Here is a 21531-nt window from a genome sequence, read left to right on the forward strand (position 1 = left end):
GCTATCACGGAGGAGGTGGGAGCTTCGGATTCCCACATTTGTGAACACGCTTGAAAACCACACGCAGTGTGACTTGACGCAGATGGTGGGCAGGGTTTGTTTTTTCAAGTCAGAATGCCGTATTTTGTGCGTCACAGACACATATATTTTCAATTAGGCCCACAGCTGATATGTTTTAAAATTGCATGGCATAGCTTTCAGATTATACACACGACAAACTGTTTCAAACATACATTGATGGTATTTACTCAATACGACGCCCTAAAGCTTTTTGGCTTGAAGTATATGATTGTTGATACAAAGCAGTAATAAGCTGTTTCCTAGCTAATATACAGAGCATTTTACCACTTATTAGCACTCGGGTTTAGCATTCACGTAAGAACCTATGACTGTATTATTACTGAAGGTCAACCCTCGAATGTAAACTGACCTTACTAACTGTATGCAATGATATATGATTATGCTATATAAGTAAAAACAATATCTGAGCAATCAGCAATTGTTAAAGACCCCATTAACATCACAATGGCATTTCTCACATATTTTCTGCCGAAACGTACATTTCATGCTTTTAAAGGAATAGTTCAAAAATTGCTGTAGATCTGGAATTACTTGAGGGTGAGTAAATGATGACAGAATTTAAATTTTGGGTTAACTATTCCTTTAAGGGTCCTTAAAAAAGAAAACAAAAACCTCCTAATATTAGCCTATTTTAAGCCTACTTTTAACTGGTCTGAATGCACAGACGTTTTGAAATGATTGTCAAAGGAGAAAGCCAGAAGGTCAGCAGTTTAAACAGGGACATGCAGCAAAATACTTAACTTTGGTGCCAAAGAAGTCCCTGGGTGCAAGATGAACCTAGGCATTAAAAGCCACAACGTCTGTTTTATAATGTCTTCAATGCACATGAATTGTATATTGCTATAATGTTTATCCATGTTGTGTGTCAAGATGCTTTAATGTTCGTAATATCAGCACATAAACTGTTTGCAGGTTTGTTGTCATTTGAGAATGAAACCGAGGCTGTGCTGCGCTCTAGTGGTCATGACAGGCACTACAGATTATTTACTAACTAAGTGGTGAAAAATATAGGCCTTTCTGTTTCTCATATATATATATATATATATATATATATATATATATATATATATATATATATATATATATATATATATATATATATATATATATATATTTATTTTTATATAAATAAATTAATATTGTCTGTAATCTGTAAATACTGCAGATCAGCTAAACCTCTTGAAGCCTGATAAATAGTTCTAGTGAGCAAAAAATCTGTGTGATGGCGCCCTCTTGTGACCGATAGAGATTGTTAATAGCACAAAACTGAATAACTCATAACTGCTTTCATGCAGTTAGTGTGTAACATCTGTTGAAAACATCCTGTGCCTTTGAAAGTGCACTGTGCATAAAGTTATTATCTGAATAACTGAAACCAGTTCTTTTTTTAAAATGAGTCTCCAAAATATTATCATATTTTCCACCCTCGTATTCGGTATCCCATTATGACAAATACATGACAGTATCTTTAGGTTTCATTTTTAAACATAACTTTACATTACATACATAAGTGCACGTCATATTTGCCAAAATGCAGAGAGAGATACTCACTTCTGCTGCAGTAAAATCAAAATGTGTCTTTTACTATACTGACTACATTATATATGTAAGGCTGTACCCAACACACTGATTTCTTTTTAAGTCAAAAATCTCGCCAATACCAGTTTAAAACATAGCAAATAGAATTAAACTAGTAACACCAATTACGAGAACAAATAGTTTATGGATTGGCATGACCCTATTTTAGACACTAGTAACGTAGACTGTAGATGGTACTGCAGTCCGATAGGTCTAATTCAATCTGACCTTATGACATCATTATCAGATGCCACAGTTGATTGGTTCTCTCCTTTATCGATAGCAACGGCCTCTCTGCTCAGCTTTCAAATATATATGACGAGTTTTTGCTGCAGTTATGCAGCGCGCTTCAGAAACCCTCCACCTTCCCCAGCTCCACCTGTACAGCTCTGCTGCTGGGTGATTCGTGTATGTCACATGTCACATTCGCAGCAGTATTTCCTGCATAAACCTGATTACTGTTGACTGCAAATGGATCCTCATGCCTCTGACCCATCTTTACGATAAGTTACTGTAAGCAACGGAGCTATTCTACTTGATATGTAGACTGCATCCTTGAAAAGTGATATACCATGCATCATTAAGAAAATGCAAATATGCCATTTGTTAGATAGCTGAAATTTGTGCCTGTTTGCATCTTTTGTAATTTCACTGAATGGGTTATTTGGTTAGACTTCACAATAAGGTTACATTTGTTAACATTAATTAACTACATCAATATATATATAAAACAGAGCCCAGTGTAAGGGACATCCAAAGTGTCAGGGAGATTGAAAGCTACAAGAGTTGGCCAAATTATTATTATTATTATTAATTTTTTTATCTCAATTTAAATTACAAGACAATCTATTTAGCGAACACGAGCAATCGTGAGCAAATTACATATTATTTACCAGAAAGTGTGGGGCTTGAATCTTATTTGAAATAAAGATAACATTTTACTCTATTTGCAATTAAGAACTTTATTTTCTGCAAGCTTTATTTCAATCTACATTAATGATACTTTTAATTAGCATAATTTGCAATATTCATAATGCATAATTATCATTCAAATAGCATTCAAATATTTCAATAAAATAAAAAATGATTTTTTAGGAGAAAAACAGCGTATTTATGAATTTGATATAGAAGCATTATCTTACTATAGAGATGATACGCACAAGATGTTTCCTGCCCTATATTTCCTTAAATTTCCTATATTTATTATGAGAATCATATCACTAAATTTCACGTATCAATAAGGATATAGTTTACCCATAACTCAAACTCCTCTGCTCAAGTATAAACAGTTTTAAAATGTCAGCAATCGTTACAACAATGTTTACATAATTTAAAAGCAAAAGTTAATTTAAGGTGGTAGGAATGCACAACAAAAGTAATTAACGTAGCTAGTTATTGACCTAAGGCTACAACTTTTGCAAAAATTATTTCACAACGATTTTAATAAATGTGTTATACAATATTTAACATTTTCAAATAATAGATGAAAGGGGGTGATACATTTCAAAAGGTACGCTTTTGTAATATGTACATTTTAGGTACCAAAATTAGGTACCATTTTGAAAATGCACCGCTCCGGGGACAGCTTTTGTACCTTTATTTCTGAGAGTGGAGGAAGTGTACTATGTGGTGGTCAAAGTGTGAATAGTTCCTAACTCCAACTGTTTTTTTGGGTAGGTCTAAGCATTAGAATATAATTACATAAATACAATTTTTGATCTGTCTATCTAACCCAGTGGTTCCCAACCTTTTTTAACTCGCAGCCCACACAACCAAACACATATGTTTCCGCGGCCCACTGCAAAAAAATGTAAAAAAAAATTTAAATGTATGCAGCAAAAATATGTTACATAGCCTAAATCGGCGGGTTGTTTTTAAACCAATCAACGGCCTGGAATAGTGAACGCATAGTAACAGTTTATTATTATTTTTTGTTATTTAATTAATTATGATATTTAATTATTACTACACATTTTTACGTACATTAGCAATATTATTATTTCTATTGATAATAACTGGCGGCCCCCCTGCAATACCGTTGCGGCCACTGGGGCCGCGCCCTGAGGTTGAAAACCACTGATCTAACCTATGTGTAACGGCCTATAGGTTAATGAATTGAAAGTCTAATGCATTTAATATACATTTTCAGTAAGGCATCTTCATTTTCAACACAAATGTAGCTATTTGTGCACCATGTATGCAATTTCTGCTTATTCACAGGAGGCATTGTTTCTAAAATACACGGACAACTCTCGAACGTCTTAAAATACACTTTAAGACATTTAAAGAGGTATACAGATTACCGTCTAGCACATTTTTTATTTAAACTGGCTGTATTGGTTTTCTCCTGATGAAACACCTCTCCATCTTCACTCGTTCCCCAGATTATTTTAGTTTCACTTTCTAGCCCCATGCTGTTCAGCTTTTCACTTATCTGGAAGATCAGCAAAAAAAAAAAAGAATCAAATAAAACATGAAAAAACATGCCACACTTACACAATACATGATGATTATAAGACAGTTGTAAGTGGTGCCGTAAATGCATGTTAATAGATTAAAAAAAATAAAAAATTTTGTAACACCACATTTCAACAATGAAACTGAACACAGTGTTTAGGGAAGAAACAAACCTCATTCAGAATGGCCGTCTTTAGTGGAGGATCATTCAGTGTGCATTTTCCACTACAGGACAATTTCACTCTTAAAATCTGATTTCTAATTAATTTAGCATCTACAGAAATAAAACGGTCAAGTCAATCTAAACAAAAAAATGCATAAATGAGAGCTCATCGTAGTTGGTTTAAAACATTTTATTTGAATAATTTTTAGTTTGATAGCTGTACAAACTCACCTCCGTGGCAGATAAAAGGACGCAAAAGATCACAGCTTTCAGGAATCCATTTCCCAGAATTGGCTCTTGTCATGCCAGCACAGTCACCAGATCCTGAACTCTGGGATGGTTCACCCGCTGCCCAGTGTCTGAAGAAGGTGTTTGATTTATCAGACCATTCCCAGGAGTTTTGGAACAGACCAATCCATATGTACCATCCGGTTAAGATAATCTTAGTTATCTGGTTATTTTCCTCAGAGTTGTGGATGGTGGCCAGGTCTGTGTAATATTGTCTGCAGTAGCTCTGAGCGTCACTCCAAGTTTTTGCACTCAGTACCATGGTGTTAGAATGTCCTATTGAGTGATGCAAAGAAACAATCTTTAGCTCTTCTTTCCTCCTAGGCTACTCATTCACCAATTTAAAAGAACAGGAAACTCACCATTGTAGCACACAAAATATCGCTTATAACTACATGCCATATCATGCCAAACTCCAGAATAAATAACAACACAATCTCCATCTGCATTTGGCTGTCCTGAAGCCCAGTTATAGTACTGAGAAGATGTGTTTTCTCCATTAGACCAACCCCAACGTGTCTGTGTCCCCTTCTTCAGTCCAATCCACACTGATCCACTGTATCCAGCATCTATTATATTTACCAGCCTGTTCACGTCATCCATGCTGTCTACAGTAGCCAGATCAGTGAATCTCTCTCTGCAGTAACTCTGAGCATCTGGCCACGACATTGCTGTATTTATATAGAAGTACGGACGAGAAAGAGCAGAACTGCTCCAGAAGAGTCCTGTTAAAATCAACATGTTAAACATCTATATGTGAACACATCATCATAAATACAGATTACAAATGATCCCACCGACCTGACAGCAGAAGCAGCACAAACAGACCCCCGTCCATGACTGCTCACACAGATCCTCACTGCTGTTCATCAACACTTTCTGCTGCTGTATTCTAATAAGTAGGAAAATAAGTGGAACTGAAGATATCTGTTCTAATGCCCTTAGCATTATTGAAGAGTGCACACAGGTGCTGTCCAAAAAACGTTTTACATAATTTGCTTATTTAAACATCAGGCACTAAAATGTGTCTGGCTTGATCTCCATAAGCTTTCCTAAAAACATTTTTGAAAAATGTCCAACGTGCTGCCCGTGGTGAATTTTTGTGCTTAGTTAGATTTTCCAGGAATGCTAATGAAACTAGGAAAATAAGACTTTAAGGTTTTGTATCAGCTGTGGTTGATCTGTAGGGGCATTATCCATCTTTAGAAAACAGTCGACTGTTAAAAAAACGAACCTTACTTTAAAAAGCATGCAAAATGATTGCTTTAAAAAAGACCAAAGCCTTGTTTGCATAATAGATAGTTTAACCAAATGTTAAAGGTTAACTAATGTAAAGTAAAACATTTGGTTTCGATTTAAATAAATTCATTTTATCGTGATGAACACATTTTGTTCAGAATGCTGCTATAATTTGTTTGATTTCATAATTTCATATACATCATTTTATAATGTTGATTAATAGATATATTTCTCATTCATCTTTGACTTTGAATAACATTAAATGAATTTGTAGCGGAGTGACAGAGAGACAGTTTTTGTTTTTAAATGCTTAAGTTTATTTACCGGACATCATTTTACATTATTTTTAGGGCTGCCCCTTACTAAAGTTTTTTTCTTGTTGACAAGTAGTCATTCATTTCAAGCATTAGTTGACTAATGACATGTTTATTAAATCATTTAATTCATAATACAGGTCCTTTAATTGCCTTCAGTGTTCTATAAGCACTCAAGCACATGCATAAAGTCTGCCACAGCGCACCAGCAGTAACAATAATGAAGGGAAAACAATAAGTAGGCTGCATTACTATTTAATAATTCTATTTGATGTGTTCTAGCCAGTTCTAGTTTGGAGGACGCCTAGTCTCACGAATGAGTCACTGCCGGAGAGTTAATGTGAAAATGCTGAAAAATAGTAAGCAAATGAAGACGGCACATACAGAGGTCTGTTCTAATGTGTAGTGGTGTATTATCTCCAATATTATTTTCTGTATACACCAATGAATTGGTGATGATGATCTCTCCCTCAAGGTATGCTGATGATATGGCACTGGTCTCTTGTCAGAAAGAAAAGAATAGCCCTTTGGAGTATATTAACAATATTATTGGCTGGTTTGAAGTTAGCGATTTACATTTTAATATTGAAAAAAAAAAACAGAACTATGGCTAAGGAGTCAAAACAAAAAAAGCTAATGCAAACCCATATGTAACATAAGTAGACTCACGCAGCAAATAGGTAAAACTATAACAAGGCTTATTTGCACAGATGAGCGTGGTAAGTCTACGGCAAAGAAATCAGGTGAGTATATTGTCCTTAGAAAGTCATTGACTGGAATCATAGCGATACTGAGCACAGTTCTTATCTTTTTTTGAAGGAATCAGGAGTACGGAAAAGACGAAGGAAATCCTTGGAGCACACAACACAACCACAGAGAACACTGACGAAGGCACTGGAGCCAACTGGGAAATGGAGAGAAACACACGCAGTAAGTAGCGAGGTAAGTCTTTCGTCAGTGTATCACAGGAGCGTGAGAGAGAGTCAGTCCACTTCATGCATAGGAGCCCAGACGCTGACTGAACTGTGGTGTGTGCTTATATAGTGATCATTGTGATTCCCTGAAGGGGTGCAGGTGTGGCTCAGGTGAGGGAGATCGCTGTGATTGGCTCGTGACGTCGCCTGGCACGGCACAGCCGGGGCCCCACCCTGGAGCCAGGTCTGGGGTTGGGGCTGGCATGCGAGCACCTGGTGGTCAGGTCTTACCTCAATTCTCTGGAAGAGGTGCTGGAAAGTGCTTTGACCGGGAAGAAAGTCTAAAAAGCAATATAGCAATATAGTTCATAAGGTTTGTTTTAAAGACTGCCTTTTTGAGTTAAAGTTACCCTCCTGATAAAACACCTCTCCATCTTCCTTCATTCTCCAGCTTATTTTGCTTTCACTTTCTAGGCCCATGCTCTTCAGCTTTTCACTTATCTGGAAGACCAGCAAGAAATAATGATATTAGTGGTGTTGGATGGCTGTAATGTATTTCAAGAGTGAGAAAATAAGAAAAAACAAAACAAAACTGCAGGATCTAGAGAGATTAGAGTTAGTGCCCATAAGGAGTAATTCAGTCTTATTGCCATTAAGTTTAAGGAAATTGGTAGAGAAACAAGTTTTGTATTTCGTGAAGACAGCAAGGCAGAGAGGTGGAAGAATTGAGACAGGCTTAGTAGATACATATAGTTGTGTATCATCAACATAACAATGAAACAATAGAATATTTAGAAAAGATATTATCAAGTGGAAAAAGATAGATAAGAAACAATAGAGGACCTTGAGGGACACCACATCTAAAAGGAAAAAGACGGAAATTAAAACTTTTTAGTTGTATGAACTGTGCATGGTTGGGAAGATTTGAGGTAAACCAAGCGAGAGGAATTCCAGAGATACCAATAGCTAATAAGTGGTTCAACAAAATATGTGAAATGGTATCAAAAGCTACACTCAAATTAAGAGCTAGAACTGTTTTAATATTTGAAAAGCCTTCCAGAAGCCGATTTGTTTCTGCTTGACACGTGTGTAATGTTGGTTTTGCTATGTTTTACAGAATTATTATTATTATATTTATTGTTTGGCTGTTGATAATGTTTCTTAGTAATTCTTTACTACATCATTAAGGCAGATACAAACCTCATTCAGAATGGCTGTTTGTAGTGAAGGATCGTTCATTGTGCATTCATTGCACGACAATTTGAGTCTGACAGTCTGTCGTCTATTCAGCTTGTCATCTAGAAAAATACACAGAGTTAAACGTACCCTTAGCACGCTCCAGATAATACATACATGAAAATATCACAGTTGTATGTAATGTGAAATACGATTTTATTCATTTATTTCTATTACCTGGTTACACTCACCTCCATAGCAGATAAACGGCTGCTGTAGATCACAGCTGTACTGAGACCATCTCCCAGAATCGGTTCTTGTCATGCCAACACAGTCACCAGATCCTGAACTCTGGAATGGTTGATTTGCCCAGTGTCTGAAGAATCGACTCCATTTATCAGACCATTCCCAAGAGTCCCGAAACAAACCAATCCAGACACACAACCCTGATGGAATAATACTCTTTATCTGGTTTTGTTCCTGGGAGTTATGGATGGTGACAAGGTCTGTGTAAAAGTATCTGCAGTAGCTCTGAGCATCTGTCCAGTTCTTCCACTTCTGTACCCTGATGTATCCAGTATTTCCTAATGTGACATGGATAATAAGAATCGGGTCTAAACTCATGCTAAACTGAATATTTACACAGATACATAACTCACCACTGTAGCACACAAAGTGTAAGTGTGATGAACATGGATAGCTATGCCAAACTCCAAAGGCAAAACATCCACATTCTCCTTCACTGTTCGGATGTCCCGTATTCCACTTTCTATACTGTTTAAGCATGTTTTCTCCATTAGACCAACTCCAGCGTGTCTGTGTCCGCTTCTTCAGTCCAATCCACACTGATCCGTTGTATCCAGCATCCACTTTATTCACCAGCCTGTTCATGTCATCCATGTTGTCTACAGTAGCCAGATCAGTGAATCTCTCTCTGCAGTAACTCTGAGCATCTGGCCACGACATTGCTGTATTTATATAGAAGTACGGACGAGAAAGAGCAGAACTGCTCCAGAAGAGCCCTGTTAAAATCAACAGGTTAAACATCTATATGTGAACACATCATCATAAATACAGATTACAAATGATCCCACCGACCTGACAGCAGAAGCAGCACAAACAGACCCCCGTCCATGACTGCTCACACAGATCCTCACTGCTGTACAATATATTTGCTGCTCTTCTAATAAGCAGGAGAATAAGGGAAACTAAAAGATTGTTAAATAAACCATGATAAGGGGGTGGCAAATGCATACAGAACACTGTACATACTTTGAGATGTGGATTACAAATTTTCTTAATTAAACATCACACAGTGTGTGGACTTTCCAAACTTCTGATCTCTGGGACGTTTGACCTGCAAAAGTGACTCAATTTTTTCTGACCATTCCTAAGAGTCCAGAAACAGACACCCCAACAAAACTCCAGGACCTGAAATTTGTGTGTCAGATAAGGGAGACGTACAAAATGTGCAGTGTTGGGGGGTGCACAGGACCACTAGTGTAGACTATTTGCATTTTTTTTGTAAATCCTTTATATTTTTCCATCAATACTTGGTTTTTACTGTTGCCTGAGGAGGGTGGTGGACACATAAAAGAGTGATTTCACCCCATGATTGGTTTAACCGTTGAGGTCAACAGACCAAATGACCCCATATTTTAACACTCCCCACTTTCTTCAGTCCATTTCAAGTAAACATGCCTCTAAACAGTTTAAGTGGGCAGATCTTGGCCAAAACAGACTAAGTTGCAATGTGGACTACACCTTTAGCCATTTAGTCTAACAAATGCATCTAATTTTTGTTAATTAGATAACATGCTAATTCTTCCAGCTAACTATAAAAATTTAAAACCATATCAATTTTCCCTTCCTCACTAAATTACACTTCTATTAACATGTATTGAGCATATTTACATTAAAACATTTGTCTAAATATTTATAAAGCACTCTTAAAAAATCTTACACATGAATTCAACTCATAAGCTTGCCATGCTTAGTGTCATTCTCTAATGGTCTTCAAGAACTGATACTAAACTGGAACTAAATGTGTGATTAAAAAGATTTCTAGAAGACTACAAAAACTCAAAATTGTATGGTAGCAAGGGTTCAGATAATCATAACCTACAGTATGGCTTGTGTGGGGATGGAATGAAATACGTGATGTGCATTTTAGAAATACTTACAGTAAACACATTGGCACCAGTTACTTTTTTAACGGGTACTACTTTTAACGAGTAAACACTTTATTTACTGCATAATCAACATTTATTTTATTATTGTTTTGCAAGAGATAGGTTGTCATTTCCATGTAATGAAATAAACAGGCAGCTTTTGCATAAAAACTAGTCTAAATGTAAACAGAAAAGGCTGCTCCTATGGTAATGAACTTATAGAGGCAGAATTTCAAGGTTTTAGTTTTACAATGCAAACTGATTTGTCCTCAGAAATTTGTCTGCTGAAGTTTCATTTTACAATTACACAAATAGCCTATTTCAATTTGAATGACAGCGGATTAAATAGTTAATCTCTAAGAATACACTATACAACTATTGTTTCGATAATGGCTGTACGGTCTCTCTCCTAAAGAAACACTTTGTCACCTTCTTCATTTCTCCATATTATTTTGCTGTCACCTTCCAGCCCCATGCTCTTCAGCTTCTCACTTATCTGGAAGACAAAAAAAAAGAATTAAACAAAGCATTAAAATCATTTAGAGGCATGTTCATTTATTTATTGATTATTATTTTTACCTTTACAAAAGCAACAATGATGCTATATTAGTTATTGATCGACTGAACAGCGTTAACTAGAACATTCTGATTTAAAAAGGAAATTTTGCAGTGACAGTGATCACAGTGTTCAAGGCAGATACAAACCTCATTCAGAATGGGTGTCTGTAGAGAAAGATCACTCAGTGTGCATTTTCCATTACAGGACAATTTCAGTCTGATAATCTGTTTTTTAATCAACTTGTCATCTAAAGAAATACCAAGATAAATTCATCCTCAACACAGAAGACAGATAATAATAAAGACATTTCATTGTTTATAATACTTGCTTCAAACCCTTTTGTTTAAATAATCAGATTCTGTGAACTGTGCAAATTTACCTCCGTAGCAGATTAAAGGCTGTTCTAGATCACAGCTGTACTGAGACCATCTGCCAGAGTTGGTTCTTGTCATGCCAACACAGTCACCTGAAGTCTGGGATGTTTGACCTGCTGCCCAGTGTCTGAAACTCAGATCCCACTGATCAGACCATCCCCAAGAGTCCAGAAACAGACCAATCCAGATGACATACCCAGATAGAAGAATTTGATTTATCTGGTCCAGCTCATCAGAGTTGTGGATGGTGGCCAGGTCTGTGTAATGCTGTCTGCAGTAGCTCTGAGCATCACTCCAAATTTTAGCACTCTGCACCAAGATGTATCCGGAATTTTCTATTGAGAAATGCAAATACACTCTGTGTTCAGGTTTTCCCCCAATTAAAATGCTAATTCCCAAATGTAAAAGAACAGGGTACTCACCATAGCACACAAAATATCGCATGAAGTCGCATGATATATCATACCAAGCGCCTAAATAAGTGGCTACACAATCTCCATTCCAATTTGGCTGTCCTGAAGCCCAGTTATAGTACTGAGAAGTTGTATTTTCTCCACTAGACCAAACCCAGCGTTTCTGTGTCCGCTTCTTGAGTCCAATCCACACTGATCCACTGTATCCATCATCTATTATATTTACCAGCTTGTTCACATCATCCATGCTGTCTACAGTAGCCAGATCAGTGAATCTCTCTCTGCAGTAACTCTGAGCATCTGGCCACGACATTGGTGTATTTATATAGAAGTACGGACGAGAAAGAGCAGAACTGCTCCAGAAGAGTCCTGTTAAAATCAACATGTTACACCAGGGATCCTCAAATCTGGTCCACAAGGTCCACTTTTCCTGCAGAGTTTAGCTCTAAACCCTAATCAAACACACCTGAGCATGAGTGTCTTCAGGACCTTTACAAAATCACAGGTAAGTTAGTTTAATCAGGGTTAGAGCTAATTTTTTAAGTGCATTGGACCTCCAGGGAAAGATTTGAGGAACCCTGTGTTACACCATATGTGAACCCATCATCATATAAATACAGATTACAAATGATCTCACCAACCTGACAGCAGAAGCAGCACAAAACAGACCCCGTCCATGACTGCTCACACAGATCCTCACTGCTGTTTACCACCACTTTCTGCTGCTGTATTCTAATAAGTAGGAAAATAAGTGGAACTGAAACCTACTCATCTAATGCCATTATCGATAAAGGGGGTGTGGACTTACCATGCTTAGTGCAAGTGACTAGAACGTTTCTGACTTGGCTTCCAAATAGTGAATTATTTTTTCAGTGTAATTTAGATTAATATTTATATGACACATTTTATAAATCAAGTGTTAGCATTAGTTCTGGCAGGTCACATGAGTCAAGCTTGCTTTAGCTAATCAAAAACGTATAGAAACATGAAACTCATCACGGCATTCCTATATAAGCTCTTTATTAATCAGCAGCTTTTCCACTTGCTCAGAAGCAAACTACCCTTCTCCATCCCCAACTCCTCCTTTCGCACAGTCAGGAGCTTTCTTTCTGATATATACTCCTGTATCTCAAATTGTTACAACTCATGTAAATATCACTAAGTATATTAATGGTATGTGCTTGTTCTGTTAAACTGCAACATTTACATTTGGTTCAATTAAAATTTTAACCCAAATGTAAATGTTACACAATCCGATTTTGTACTGCACAGTGTAGTTTCTTTAAAATGTGTTTTTCGTTGTTTCATATGGCTAAACAGGAAATGCTTCTTCTTTCACCTCCATAGAGTGTTGGTCAAGTACAAGGATTTTAAGTCTATAAACTTACAGTGGTACATCCATACAGGCCTGGCTCTACAGGGATACTAGAAGGTGAAGGTGATTTAGCAAAAATTAAAATTATCTCTATTCATAGGTCACTTTAGTCAAAGGTAAAAGACAAAACCTTTAGTCCTGGTTTTATAATGCAAATTTGATTTCCTTCAGATATGTTTGGATATAACTCAAATTGTCACCATTTCTAACATTTAAATTGATATCATAAAGAAATGGCAATAACGTGCTTCAGATTATTAGAATAACATGTACAGTACATAGCAAATATTAATAATATACACACACACATACACATACAGTATATATTTTACACTGCACACTATATGTAATAGTAATTTGTTTTGGTAAAAAAAACAAAAAAAAAAACATTTTGCATAAAAACTAGCCTAATGTAAACAGGAAAGGGCTGCTCCCATGGTAATTAACTTAGGGGTAGAATTACAAGCTTTCACAACGTAAACTGCGCTTACAGTAAAACATTTATTACAACATTAAATGGAGACCACGTAGGAACACAATACAACTAAATAGGTTATTTATGATATGCTTGATTGAGTAATGTAACCTACGAAAACAGGATACAAACTTAGACAACTAATAAATATAATAAACTGAACAGGCTTTTAAAGACTTGGAAAACAGTCAGGAGAACTAAAACAGGTGGTCAGACACAGGTGGAAACCAAAAAACTACTAATCACTAAACGAGGACAGGAACAGGAAGGACCAAATATGGGCACACAGGAAAACAGGAATACTGAAACCAAAAACACAGAGAAGGCAACAGATTCGTTACAGTTATTTGTAGAATGTAAAAGAAAAAATTTAACAGTTGATTACAATAAATAAATGCACTATATAATATCACCATTCAATAATGGTTTCAGTAATGATTGCTATTATTACCTCCCAGAACATTATTATTCTTTAAATTGTTTCCTTCCGAGACATATGGATTACTGCCTATTACGGACTTTTAGTCAAATCTAGAGAAATACAAAATTAAAGTCTCCCTCAACACAAAACGGATAAATAAATAAAAACATTTCATAGTTGTAATATTTGCTTCAAAACCTTTTGTTCTGTGTGTAAACTCACCTCCATATTTATTCACTTGCTTTCTGTCCTTTTTACAGCGTCATTTTTCTAAAGTGCTGTTTTTCTACACCAGAATATATATATATATTTTTACACGTGCTTCAGACTCCAGTCTCGTTCCCTCTTTTGGGTAACCAGAAACGTTTTAGGGACAGTACCAGTTCGGTGTCCTGTCCCTGTTTTACAGCACGTTCAAAACAGCTAGCATATACACAGTAAAACCCGATATAGCAAGCAGACATCGTGTCAATGTTTCTTTTCACCGGCAGATGGCGCTGTGAGCTATATGGACACTACGGCCCCATGATCTTTTCACAATTTCCCCATGACCACATGCTATGCACTTGCAGTACCTTTGAGCCGGTATGTGCCATGTATAAAACTTGTCCCTAAACTATCTCTTTAAATGCAAATAATATGCATTAATGCAATTGCATTAATTTATAAAGCCCAAAAAAGATCTCTATGCATTGACACCATCCCTCTTCTCCTGCTTTGATTTGCACAGTGTGTTTTGATCCAGAGGTCTAGTAGCCGGTTGGCTCATTGTCCTGTATAAATATAGAAATAGTCCTATATGAATAAGGCCCTAATTAATGTTATAGGAGCAATTTCTGATACAGCCAAAGTAATACTATTTTGTCGCCTTGGAATTATATTCTATCTGACATTTTTTGTCAAAATGGAGTTCACATTCACATATTCTAATTCTTATTTATATTATGTAATAAGATACATTCTTTTGTAAGCGGTGTACATTTTTGGCATTTCTAAAAGAAAACAAACAAAAAAAAAGGGGTTCTATCTACACAAGTCTATGGAAAGCTAAATCTCTCAAAACTGCTCAGAATGCAGACAGAACCGTATAAATCTAAGTTGACTGTTTTCATGCACTTTATAACAAAGCACGATAAAGGTTGCAGGGTTGTTTTGCACATAATGTCAAACGTTCCTGAAACTCCCACCATCACAACTCTGAATGCACTTACACAACTGCACCTGTAGCAAACACATACTTTGTGGTCAAAATGAGCCTAAAATGCAAAATGATAAGCCTGATAGGGACAAAAAAAAAAAAAAAAAAAAAAAATCAATTTCCAAAAGCATAAATGTCACGAATGAGCGGTCTGAGGCGTGCGGATCCATGTGCAGGCTTTTATTAAACAAAGGCATGGTCATAACAGGCAGGCGTCAAACAGGGCTAACAGATATATAGGAGGCGAGGCAATAACGAAATCCAGAGACAGGCAGAAGGTCAGGTCAGGCGGCAAACGATCAGAGAATCAGAGAACAGACAGGGTCAAAACCAGAAACTATAATCCACGAACGATCTAACTATGAGACAGGCGAAACAATGCAACCTGCAGGTGAGTGGCTTGCTGCAGTCTTTATAGTCCAGGAACAGGAAGTTAACGCAGAGGGAGTGGATGCAGATCACCCAGAGGTCAGGGCTCCCTCTGCTGGCTTGGTGACATAGCCCCCCTCCTAGGAGCGACTCCTGGCGCTCCACAAAACAAAACATAACTGTGAGCTTGGGAGGGGGTTCCGGGAGGGAGTCAGCAAACTGAGACCAGGGAGGAAGAGACGGTGGGAGGAGCCAGGGTGAAGACGGGAGGAGTCCGGAGCGGGAGGCGATCCAGAACCCAGCCATGATGGTCAGTGGTGGAGCCGACGGAGGGAGGAGCCATGGAGAGGTAACGGTCATCAACCCCATGGAGCCCGACCGGCGGCGCGGCGGAGCAGGTGGTCGGAGAGACTGAGGCGGAGAGCCGAAGAGCCAGGGTGACACAGCGGCGCTGGAGGTCCTAGGCAATACCGCAGGCTTCGGCGACTGATGCGGAGACGGGGAATGAGAAGGACGCGGCGGAGCCAGAGCGACAGAGGACTGAGGTGGAGCCGGGGGAAGGGAGGAGCCTGACAGAGCCGGAGGAATGGAGGGACGAGGCGAAGCTGGAGGAGTGGAATCCTGAGGCGACGGATGGTCGACGACCGACCAAGGCGTAGCCGGAGAGACGATGGAGCCTGGTGAAGCTGGTGGAATGACAGAGCACGGTAGAGAGGAGGGAGCTAGGAGCCTAAGGGAAGCCGGCGGGTCTACAAGCCGGGGTGGAGTCTGGGACTCAGAGGCGGGACGGTGAAGCGAGGGATCCTTCACCCACGGCGCGATGGAGACTGGCAGACCCGTGGCGAGCTCCAGGTGGAGGGTGGAGGATGAGTGCAGGGGCTGCTGGGATCCATTGTTGACGTGTAGCAAGGGTGGGAGGGTGGGATAACTTGAGGCTTTGCACGAGGCGCGGGCACTGGAGGCTTTGCACGAGGCGCGGGCACTGGAGGCTTTGCACGAGGCGCGGGCACTGGAGGCTTTGCACGAGGCGCGGGCACTGGAGGCTTTGCACGCAGGCGCGGGCACTGGAGGCTTTGCACGCAGGCGCGGGCACTGGAGGCTTTGCACGAGGCGCGGGCACTGGAGGCTTTGCACGAGGCGCGGGCACTGGAGGCTTTGCACGCAGGCGCGGGCACTGGAGGCTTTGCACGAGGCGCGGGCACTGGAGGCTTTGCACGAGGCGCGGGCACTGGAGGCTTTGCACGAGGCGCGGCACTGGAGGCTTTACGCAGGCGCGGGCACTGGAGGCTTGCACGAGGCGCGGCACTGGAGGCTTTGCGCAGGCGCGGGCACTGGAGGCTTTGCACGAGGCGCGGGCACTGGAGGCTTTGCACGCAGCGCGGGCACTGGAGGCTTTGCACGCAGGCGCGGGCACTGGAGGCTTTGCACGGGCGCGGGCACTGGAGGCTTTGCACGAGGCGCGGGCACTGGAGGCTTTGCACGCGGCGCGGGCACTGGAGGCTTTGCACGCGGCGCTGGGCAGGCGGCAGCCATCTTGGGAAGCGGCGCTGGGCAGGCGGCAGCCATCTTGGGAAGCGGCTCTGGGCAGGCGGCAGCCATCTTGGGAAGCGGCTCTGGGCAGGCGGCAGCCATCTTGGGAAGCGGCTCTGGGCAGGCGGCAGCCATCTTGGGAAGCGGCGCTGGGCAGGCGGCAGCCATCTTGGGAAGCGGCGCTGGGCAGGCGGCAGCCATCTTGGGAAGCGGCGCTGGGCAGGCGGCATCCATCTTGGGAAGCGGCGCTGGGCAGGCGGCATCCATCTTGGGAAGCGGCGCTGGGCAGGCGGCATCCATCTTGGGAAGCGGCTCTGGGCAGGCGGCATCCATCTTGGGAAGCGGCTCTGGGCAGGCGGCATCCATCTTGGGAAGCGGCTCTGGGCAGGCGGCATCCATCTTGGGAAGCGGCTCTGGGCAGGCGGCATCCATCTTGGGAAGCGGCTCTGGGCAGGCGGCATCCATCTTGGGAAAGCGGCTCTGGGCAGGCGGCATCCATCTTGGGAAGCGGCTCTGGGCAGGCGGCATCCATCTTGGGAAGCGGCTCTGGGCAGGCGGCATCCATCTTGGGAAGCGGCTCTGGGCAGGCGGCATCCATCTTGGGAAGCGGCTCTGGGCAGGCGGCATCCATCTTGGGAAGCGGCTCTGGGCAGGCGGCATCCATCTTGGGAAGCGGCTCTGGGCAGGCGGCATCCATCTTGGGAAGCGGCTCTGGGCAGGCGGCGACCATCTTGGGAAGCGGCTCTGGGCAGGCGGCGACCATCTTGGGAAGCGGCTCTGGGCAGGCGGCATCCATCTTGGGAAGCGGCTCTGGGCAGGCGGCATCCATCTTGGGAAGCGGCTCTGGGCAGGCGGCATCCATCTTGGGAAGCGGCTCTGGGCAGGCGGCATCCATCTTGGGAAGCGGCTCTGGGCAGGCGGCATCCATCTTGGGAAGCGGCTCTGGGCAGGCGGCATCCATCTTGGGAAGCGGCTCTGGGCAGGCGGCGACCATCTTGGGAAGCGGCTCTGGGCAGGCGGCGACCATCTTGAGAAGCGGCTCTGGGCAGGCGGCGACCATCTTGGGAAGCGGCTCTGGGCAGGCGGCGACCATCTTGGGAAGCGGCTCTGGGCAGGCGGCGACCATCTTGGGAAGCGGCTCTGGGCAGGCGGCGACCATCTTGGGAAGCGGCTCTGGGCAGGCGGCGACCATCTTGGGAAGCGGCTCTGGGCAGGCGGCGACCATCTTGGGAAGCGGCTCTGGGCAGGCGGCGACCATCTTGGGAAGCGGCTCTGGGCAGGCGGCGACCATCTTGGGAAGCGGCTCTGGGCAGGCGGCGACCATCTTGGGAAGCGGCTCTGGGCAGGCGGCGACCATCTTGGGAAGCGGCTCTGGGCAGGCGGCGACCATCTTGGGAAGCGGCTCTGGGCAGGCGGCGACCATCTTGGGAAGCGGCTCTGGGCAGGCGGCGACCATCTTGGGAAGCGGCTCTGGGCAGGCGGCGACCATCTTGAGAAGCGGCTCTGGGCAGGCGGCGACCATCTTGGGAAGCGGCTCTGGGCAGGCGGCGACCATCTTGGGAAGCGGTTCGGGGAAGGCGGCCATCTTGGGCAGCGGTTCGGGGAAGGCGGCCATCTTGGGCAGCGGTTCGGGAAGGCGGCCATCTTGGGCAGCGGCTCGGGAAGGCGGCCATCTTGGGCAGCGGCTCGGGAAGGCGCCATCTTGGGCAGCGGCTCGGGGAAGGCGGCCATCTTGGGCAGCGGCTCGGGGAAGGCGGCCATCTTGGGCAGCGGCTCGGGGAAGGCAGCCATCTTGGGAATAAATGCAGTGTCTTCTTCCTCCATAATACCCAACGTGAGAGCTGACCCCACAGTCACTAAACCAAACTCAATAAAGTGTGCAAGTGATTCACGTGGACCCTCTTGAACAAGTTGTGTTTTGAGTGGCTGATTTATTCCTCGTGAAAAATTCAATTAGCAAACAGTCCGGTAAATCAGAGAAGTAAGCCAGGTCCAGAAATTCCTGAGTATAATCCTCAAGTGATCGGGTGCCCTGCTTGAGGGTTAGCAAAGACATTGCAAGGTGCATACCTGGCCATGGTTCGGAGTGAAAAGCCGCTGGATCCTGGTGTGAGGTTGCATTCTGTCACGAATGAGCGGTCTGAGGCGTGCGGATCCATGTGCAGGCTTTTATTAAACAAAGGCATGGTCATAACAGGCAGGCGTCAAACAGGGCTAACAGATATATAGGAGGCGAGGCAATAACGAAAATCCAGAGACAGGCAGAAGGTCAGGTCAGGCGGCAAACGATCAGAGAATCAGAGAACAGACAGGGTCAAAACCAGAAACTATAATCCACGAACGATCTAACTATGAGACAGGCGAAACAATGCAACCTGCAGGTGAGTGGCTTGCTGCAGTCTTTATAGTCCAGGAACAGGAAGTTAACGCAGAGGGAGTGGATGCAGATCACCCAGAGGTCAGGGCTCCCTCTGCTGGCTTGGTGACAATAAATATAATATTTGAGAAGTTGTAATTACTGTACTTTCAGTTTGTGAAAATAATATGTTTAGAAAATATATTTAAAAAATTGTTAAATGGTTTTATCATATATTCTAAGGTGTCTTTGTTAAGTTTGTAATTTGTTTGTAATAAGTTTGTAATTGTGTTATAATAGGCTACTATTTTGATATGTAAATGTTGGGAAATTACATTTTAAAGTGCACACAAATGTTTTAAAATAACTTAAAATTTAAAGAGCATTATTAAATGCATACATACTCTCCCATAACAAATTCTTTGTATTATAAATATGAAATATTGGTAAAAACACACTATGAATCTTAATTAATGAGAAGTCTTCAAATTGATTCGTTCAGACGGGTGATTCGTTCAAGAATGAAGTGTGTGTCTGTCCTTATGAATGGACCACAGAATCATTGACAAAAAAAAAAAATCATTGATTAAAAAAACCCCGCCAAAACTGCTCTGCGTGTTGTCTACGATTCTGCGTTGTCCCCATTGGCGTTTTATTCAGATGAGTTTTCCAGTGGGGCAATTAAAATTCTCTTCTTTCACTTGCCCCTTCAAAAAGTCTACTTATTACTTACAACCGCATATAAAATTCAACCACAAGGGACAGCAGCTCAGGAAAGAACCTCGCTGGAGCAAACTCCCACTGAATAACAGAGCCTCACGACACCAGGGACCTCACTGAAAAACAGCCTCGCCGAAAAAAAAGCCATCACTGGAACAGAAGGATTGAGAGAACGAACTCCAAATGAACAGACAGGGACTCCAGGTGAGCGCACCATGCAAGGAGCCGAACACAAGAGACTGACAAACACAGGACTCGGTGACACGCACAGATGAGTTAGTGAAACCGACAACAGTAAAACCTAACTATACTTTTCATTGCAAGATGTCTCTGTGTTTATCAAACAAAAGGTACTTTTTCATTATAATTTGCATTTTGAAAATGTTGTTTTTGGATATTTCAGCCAAGGTGATGTGAATAACGAAAACTTTTTGTTATTAATCTACTCATTTTATTACTGAAGTTTTCATAAATGTAAATTTTCTAATAGAAAATCCTGTTTCAGTGCTTTATAAAAAACTGGAAAGCTATTTTTATATTATTTAAAGAAACACTAATAGAAAGGCGATCAAAACTGTCCGCCTGTGTTCTTTAAAATTTAAGAGCGATCTAAGGCCTTGATTGTGTTTTTTTTTTTCTCTATTTAATTTATATTTTTATTTAATCCCTCTTCTTTGTCTCCCTGCCTTTGTATTGTCTACTGTATTATTTTGCATCTGTTGTTCAATGCATAAATAAAAATAAATAAAAAAAAAATAAATAAAAAAAGAAAAATAAATATACTTTTAATGATATTATTTAAAAAATATGAAATTTAAAATAGGAGCGTTAAATGACAAATTTAGTAAAGGAAATGTGTAGACTTGTAAGAATGAGTCTATGCTATAAATTCAGTAATAAAACAATTCATGTTTTTTTAATCCTCAAAACAATATAGCTCACAATTTTCTTTATATTCTTAAATTATTTATGTGCATTATTTTGTAGTTTGACAATTTTTTGACCTGTTGTCAAATATTTGTTAAATAAATAATACTACTTTCTCCCAACGAAACAGACTCTTATTTTTTTGAGTTGCTTTCCCTTTGAAAAACCTCTTCAGCTTCCCTTTTTTCTCCAGCCTACAGACTACATACCATCTTTAAAAGGAAAGTTCACCCAAAAATACATTTCTGTCATTAATTATTCACCATTATGTTGTTCCAAGACGTTAATTTGAGATGTCACATGGGCTATATTTCTGATGTCCACTATGTGTGTACGTAGTGCGTGTAGTCTAGCATAGTCTAAAGTCTAATTTCTAGCACAAGTGGCTTTTCAAGGATTCCTGGTAGTTCCAGTGAGGTAAATCACATTTTTG

The 21531-nt window shown here is 41.2% G+C and overlaps 3 protein-coding genes across 4 annotated transcripts; all 3 read right to left on the bottom strand.

Annotated features, from left to right (window-relative positions):
* Positions 1 to 3731: 3731 nt before the first annotated feature.
* LOC122325603 (C-type lectin 1-like) lies at positions 3732 to 5681 on the bottom strand. 2 transcript variants are annotated; one of them, XM_043220640.1, is made up of 5 exons: positions 5369 to 5681; positions 4930 to 5292; positions 4511 to 4843; positions 4290 to 4390; positions 3732 to 4093 (listed from the first exon to the last, which is right to left on the bottom strand). In XM_043220640.1, the coding sequence occupies exons 1-5, from the start codon at positions 5403 to 5405 to the stop codon at positions 3959 to 3961; spliced, it is 969 nt and encodes a 322-aa protein (XP_043076575.1). In that variant the 5' UTR covers positions 5406 to 5681; the 3' UTR covers positions 3732 to 3958. The 2 variants fall into 2 exon arrangements, with proteins under 2 accessions (XP_043076575.1, XP_043076576.1); XM_043220641.1 differs by lacking the exon at positions 4290 to 4390 and having other exon boundaries at positions 4044 to 4093.
* A 1422-nt stretch (positions 5682 to 7103) lies between these two features.
* LOC122327371 (C-type mannose receptor 2-like) lies at positions 7104 to 9431 on the bottom strand. Its single transcript, XM_043222692.1, has 6 exons — positions 9309 to 9431; positions 8870 to 9232; positions 8462 to 8794; positions 8235 to 8332; positions 7426 to 7535; positions 7104 to 7356 (listed from the first exon to the last, which is right to left on the bottom strand). Exons 1-6 carry the CDS (start codon positions 9343 to 9345, stop codon positions 7104 to 7106), a joined length of 1194 nt encoding a protein of 397 aa, XP_043078627.1. The 5' UTR covers positions 9346 to 9431.
* A 1264-nt stretch (positions 9432 to 10695) lies between these two features.
* Positions 10696 to 12083, bottom strand: LOC122326540 (macrophage mannose receptor 1-like). The gene is made up of 3 exons (XM_043221497.1): positions 11320 to 12083; positions 11087 to 11187; positions 10696 to 10877 (listed from the first exon to the last, which is right to left on the bottom strand). Exons 1-3 carry the CDS (start codon positions 12038 to 12040, stop codon positions 10791 to 10793), a joined length of 909 nt encoding a protein of 302 aa, XP_043077432.1. The 5' UTR covers positions 12041 to 12083; the 3' UTR covers positions 10696 to 10790.
* Positions 12084 to 21531: the final 9448 nt, after the last annotated feature.

The sequence above is a fragment of the Puntigrus tetrazona genome, chromosome 2 (genome assembly GCF_018831695.1).
Source record: "Puntigrus tetrazona isolate hp1 chromosome 2, ASM1883169v1, whole genome shotgun sequence".
NCBI lineage: Eukaryota > Metazoa > Chordata > Actinopteri > Cypriniformes > Cyprinidae > Puntigrus > Puntigrus tetrazona.

Coding starts and splice junctions, on each gene's coding strand:
- LOC122326540 (XM_043221497.1), bottom strand. CDS start 12,040: ATGTCGTGGCCAGATGCTCAGAGTTACTGCAGAGAGAGATTCACTGAT. Junction 11,188..11,319: donor GCCTTTAATCTGCTACGGAG/GTAAATTTGCAC, acceptor GTATTTCTTTAG/ATGACAAGTTGATTAAAAAA. Junction 10,878..11,086: donor AGACACCCATTCTGAATGAG/GTTTGTATCTGC, acceptor TTTGTCTTCCAG/ATAAGTGAGAAGCTGAAGAG.
- LOC122327371 (XM_043222692.1), bottom strand. CDS start 9,345: ATGGACGGGGGTCTGTTTGTGCTGCTTCTGCTGTCAG. Junction 8,795..8,869: donor ACACTTTGTGTGCTACAGTG/GTGAGTTATGTA, acceptor ATGTCACATTAG/GAAATACTGGATACATCAGG. Junction 8,333..8,461: donor GCCGTTTATCTGCTATGGAG/GTGAGTGTAACC, acceptor GTATTTTTCTAG/ATGACAAGCTGAATAGACGA.
- LOC122325603 (XM_043220640.1), bottom strand. CDS start 5,405: ATGGACGGGGGTCTGTTTGTGCTGCTTCTGCTGTCAG. Junction 4,844..4,929: donor ATATTTTGTGTGCTACAATG/GTGAGTTTCCTG, acceptor ATCACTCAATAG/GACATTCTAACACCATGGTA. Junction 4,391..4,510: donor TCCTTTTATCTGCCACGGAG/GTGAGTTTGTAC, acceptor TTATTTCTGTAG/ATGCTAAATTAATTAGAAAT.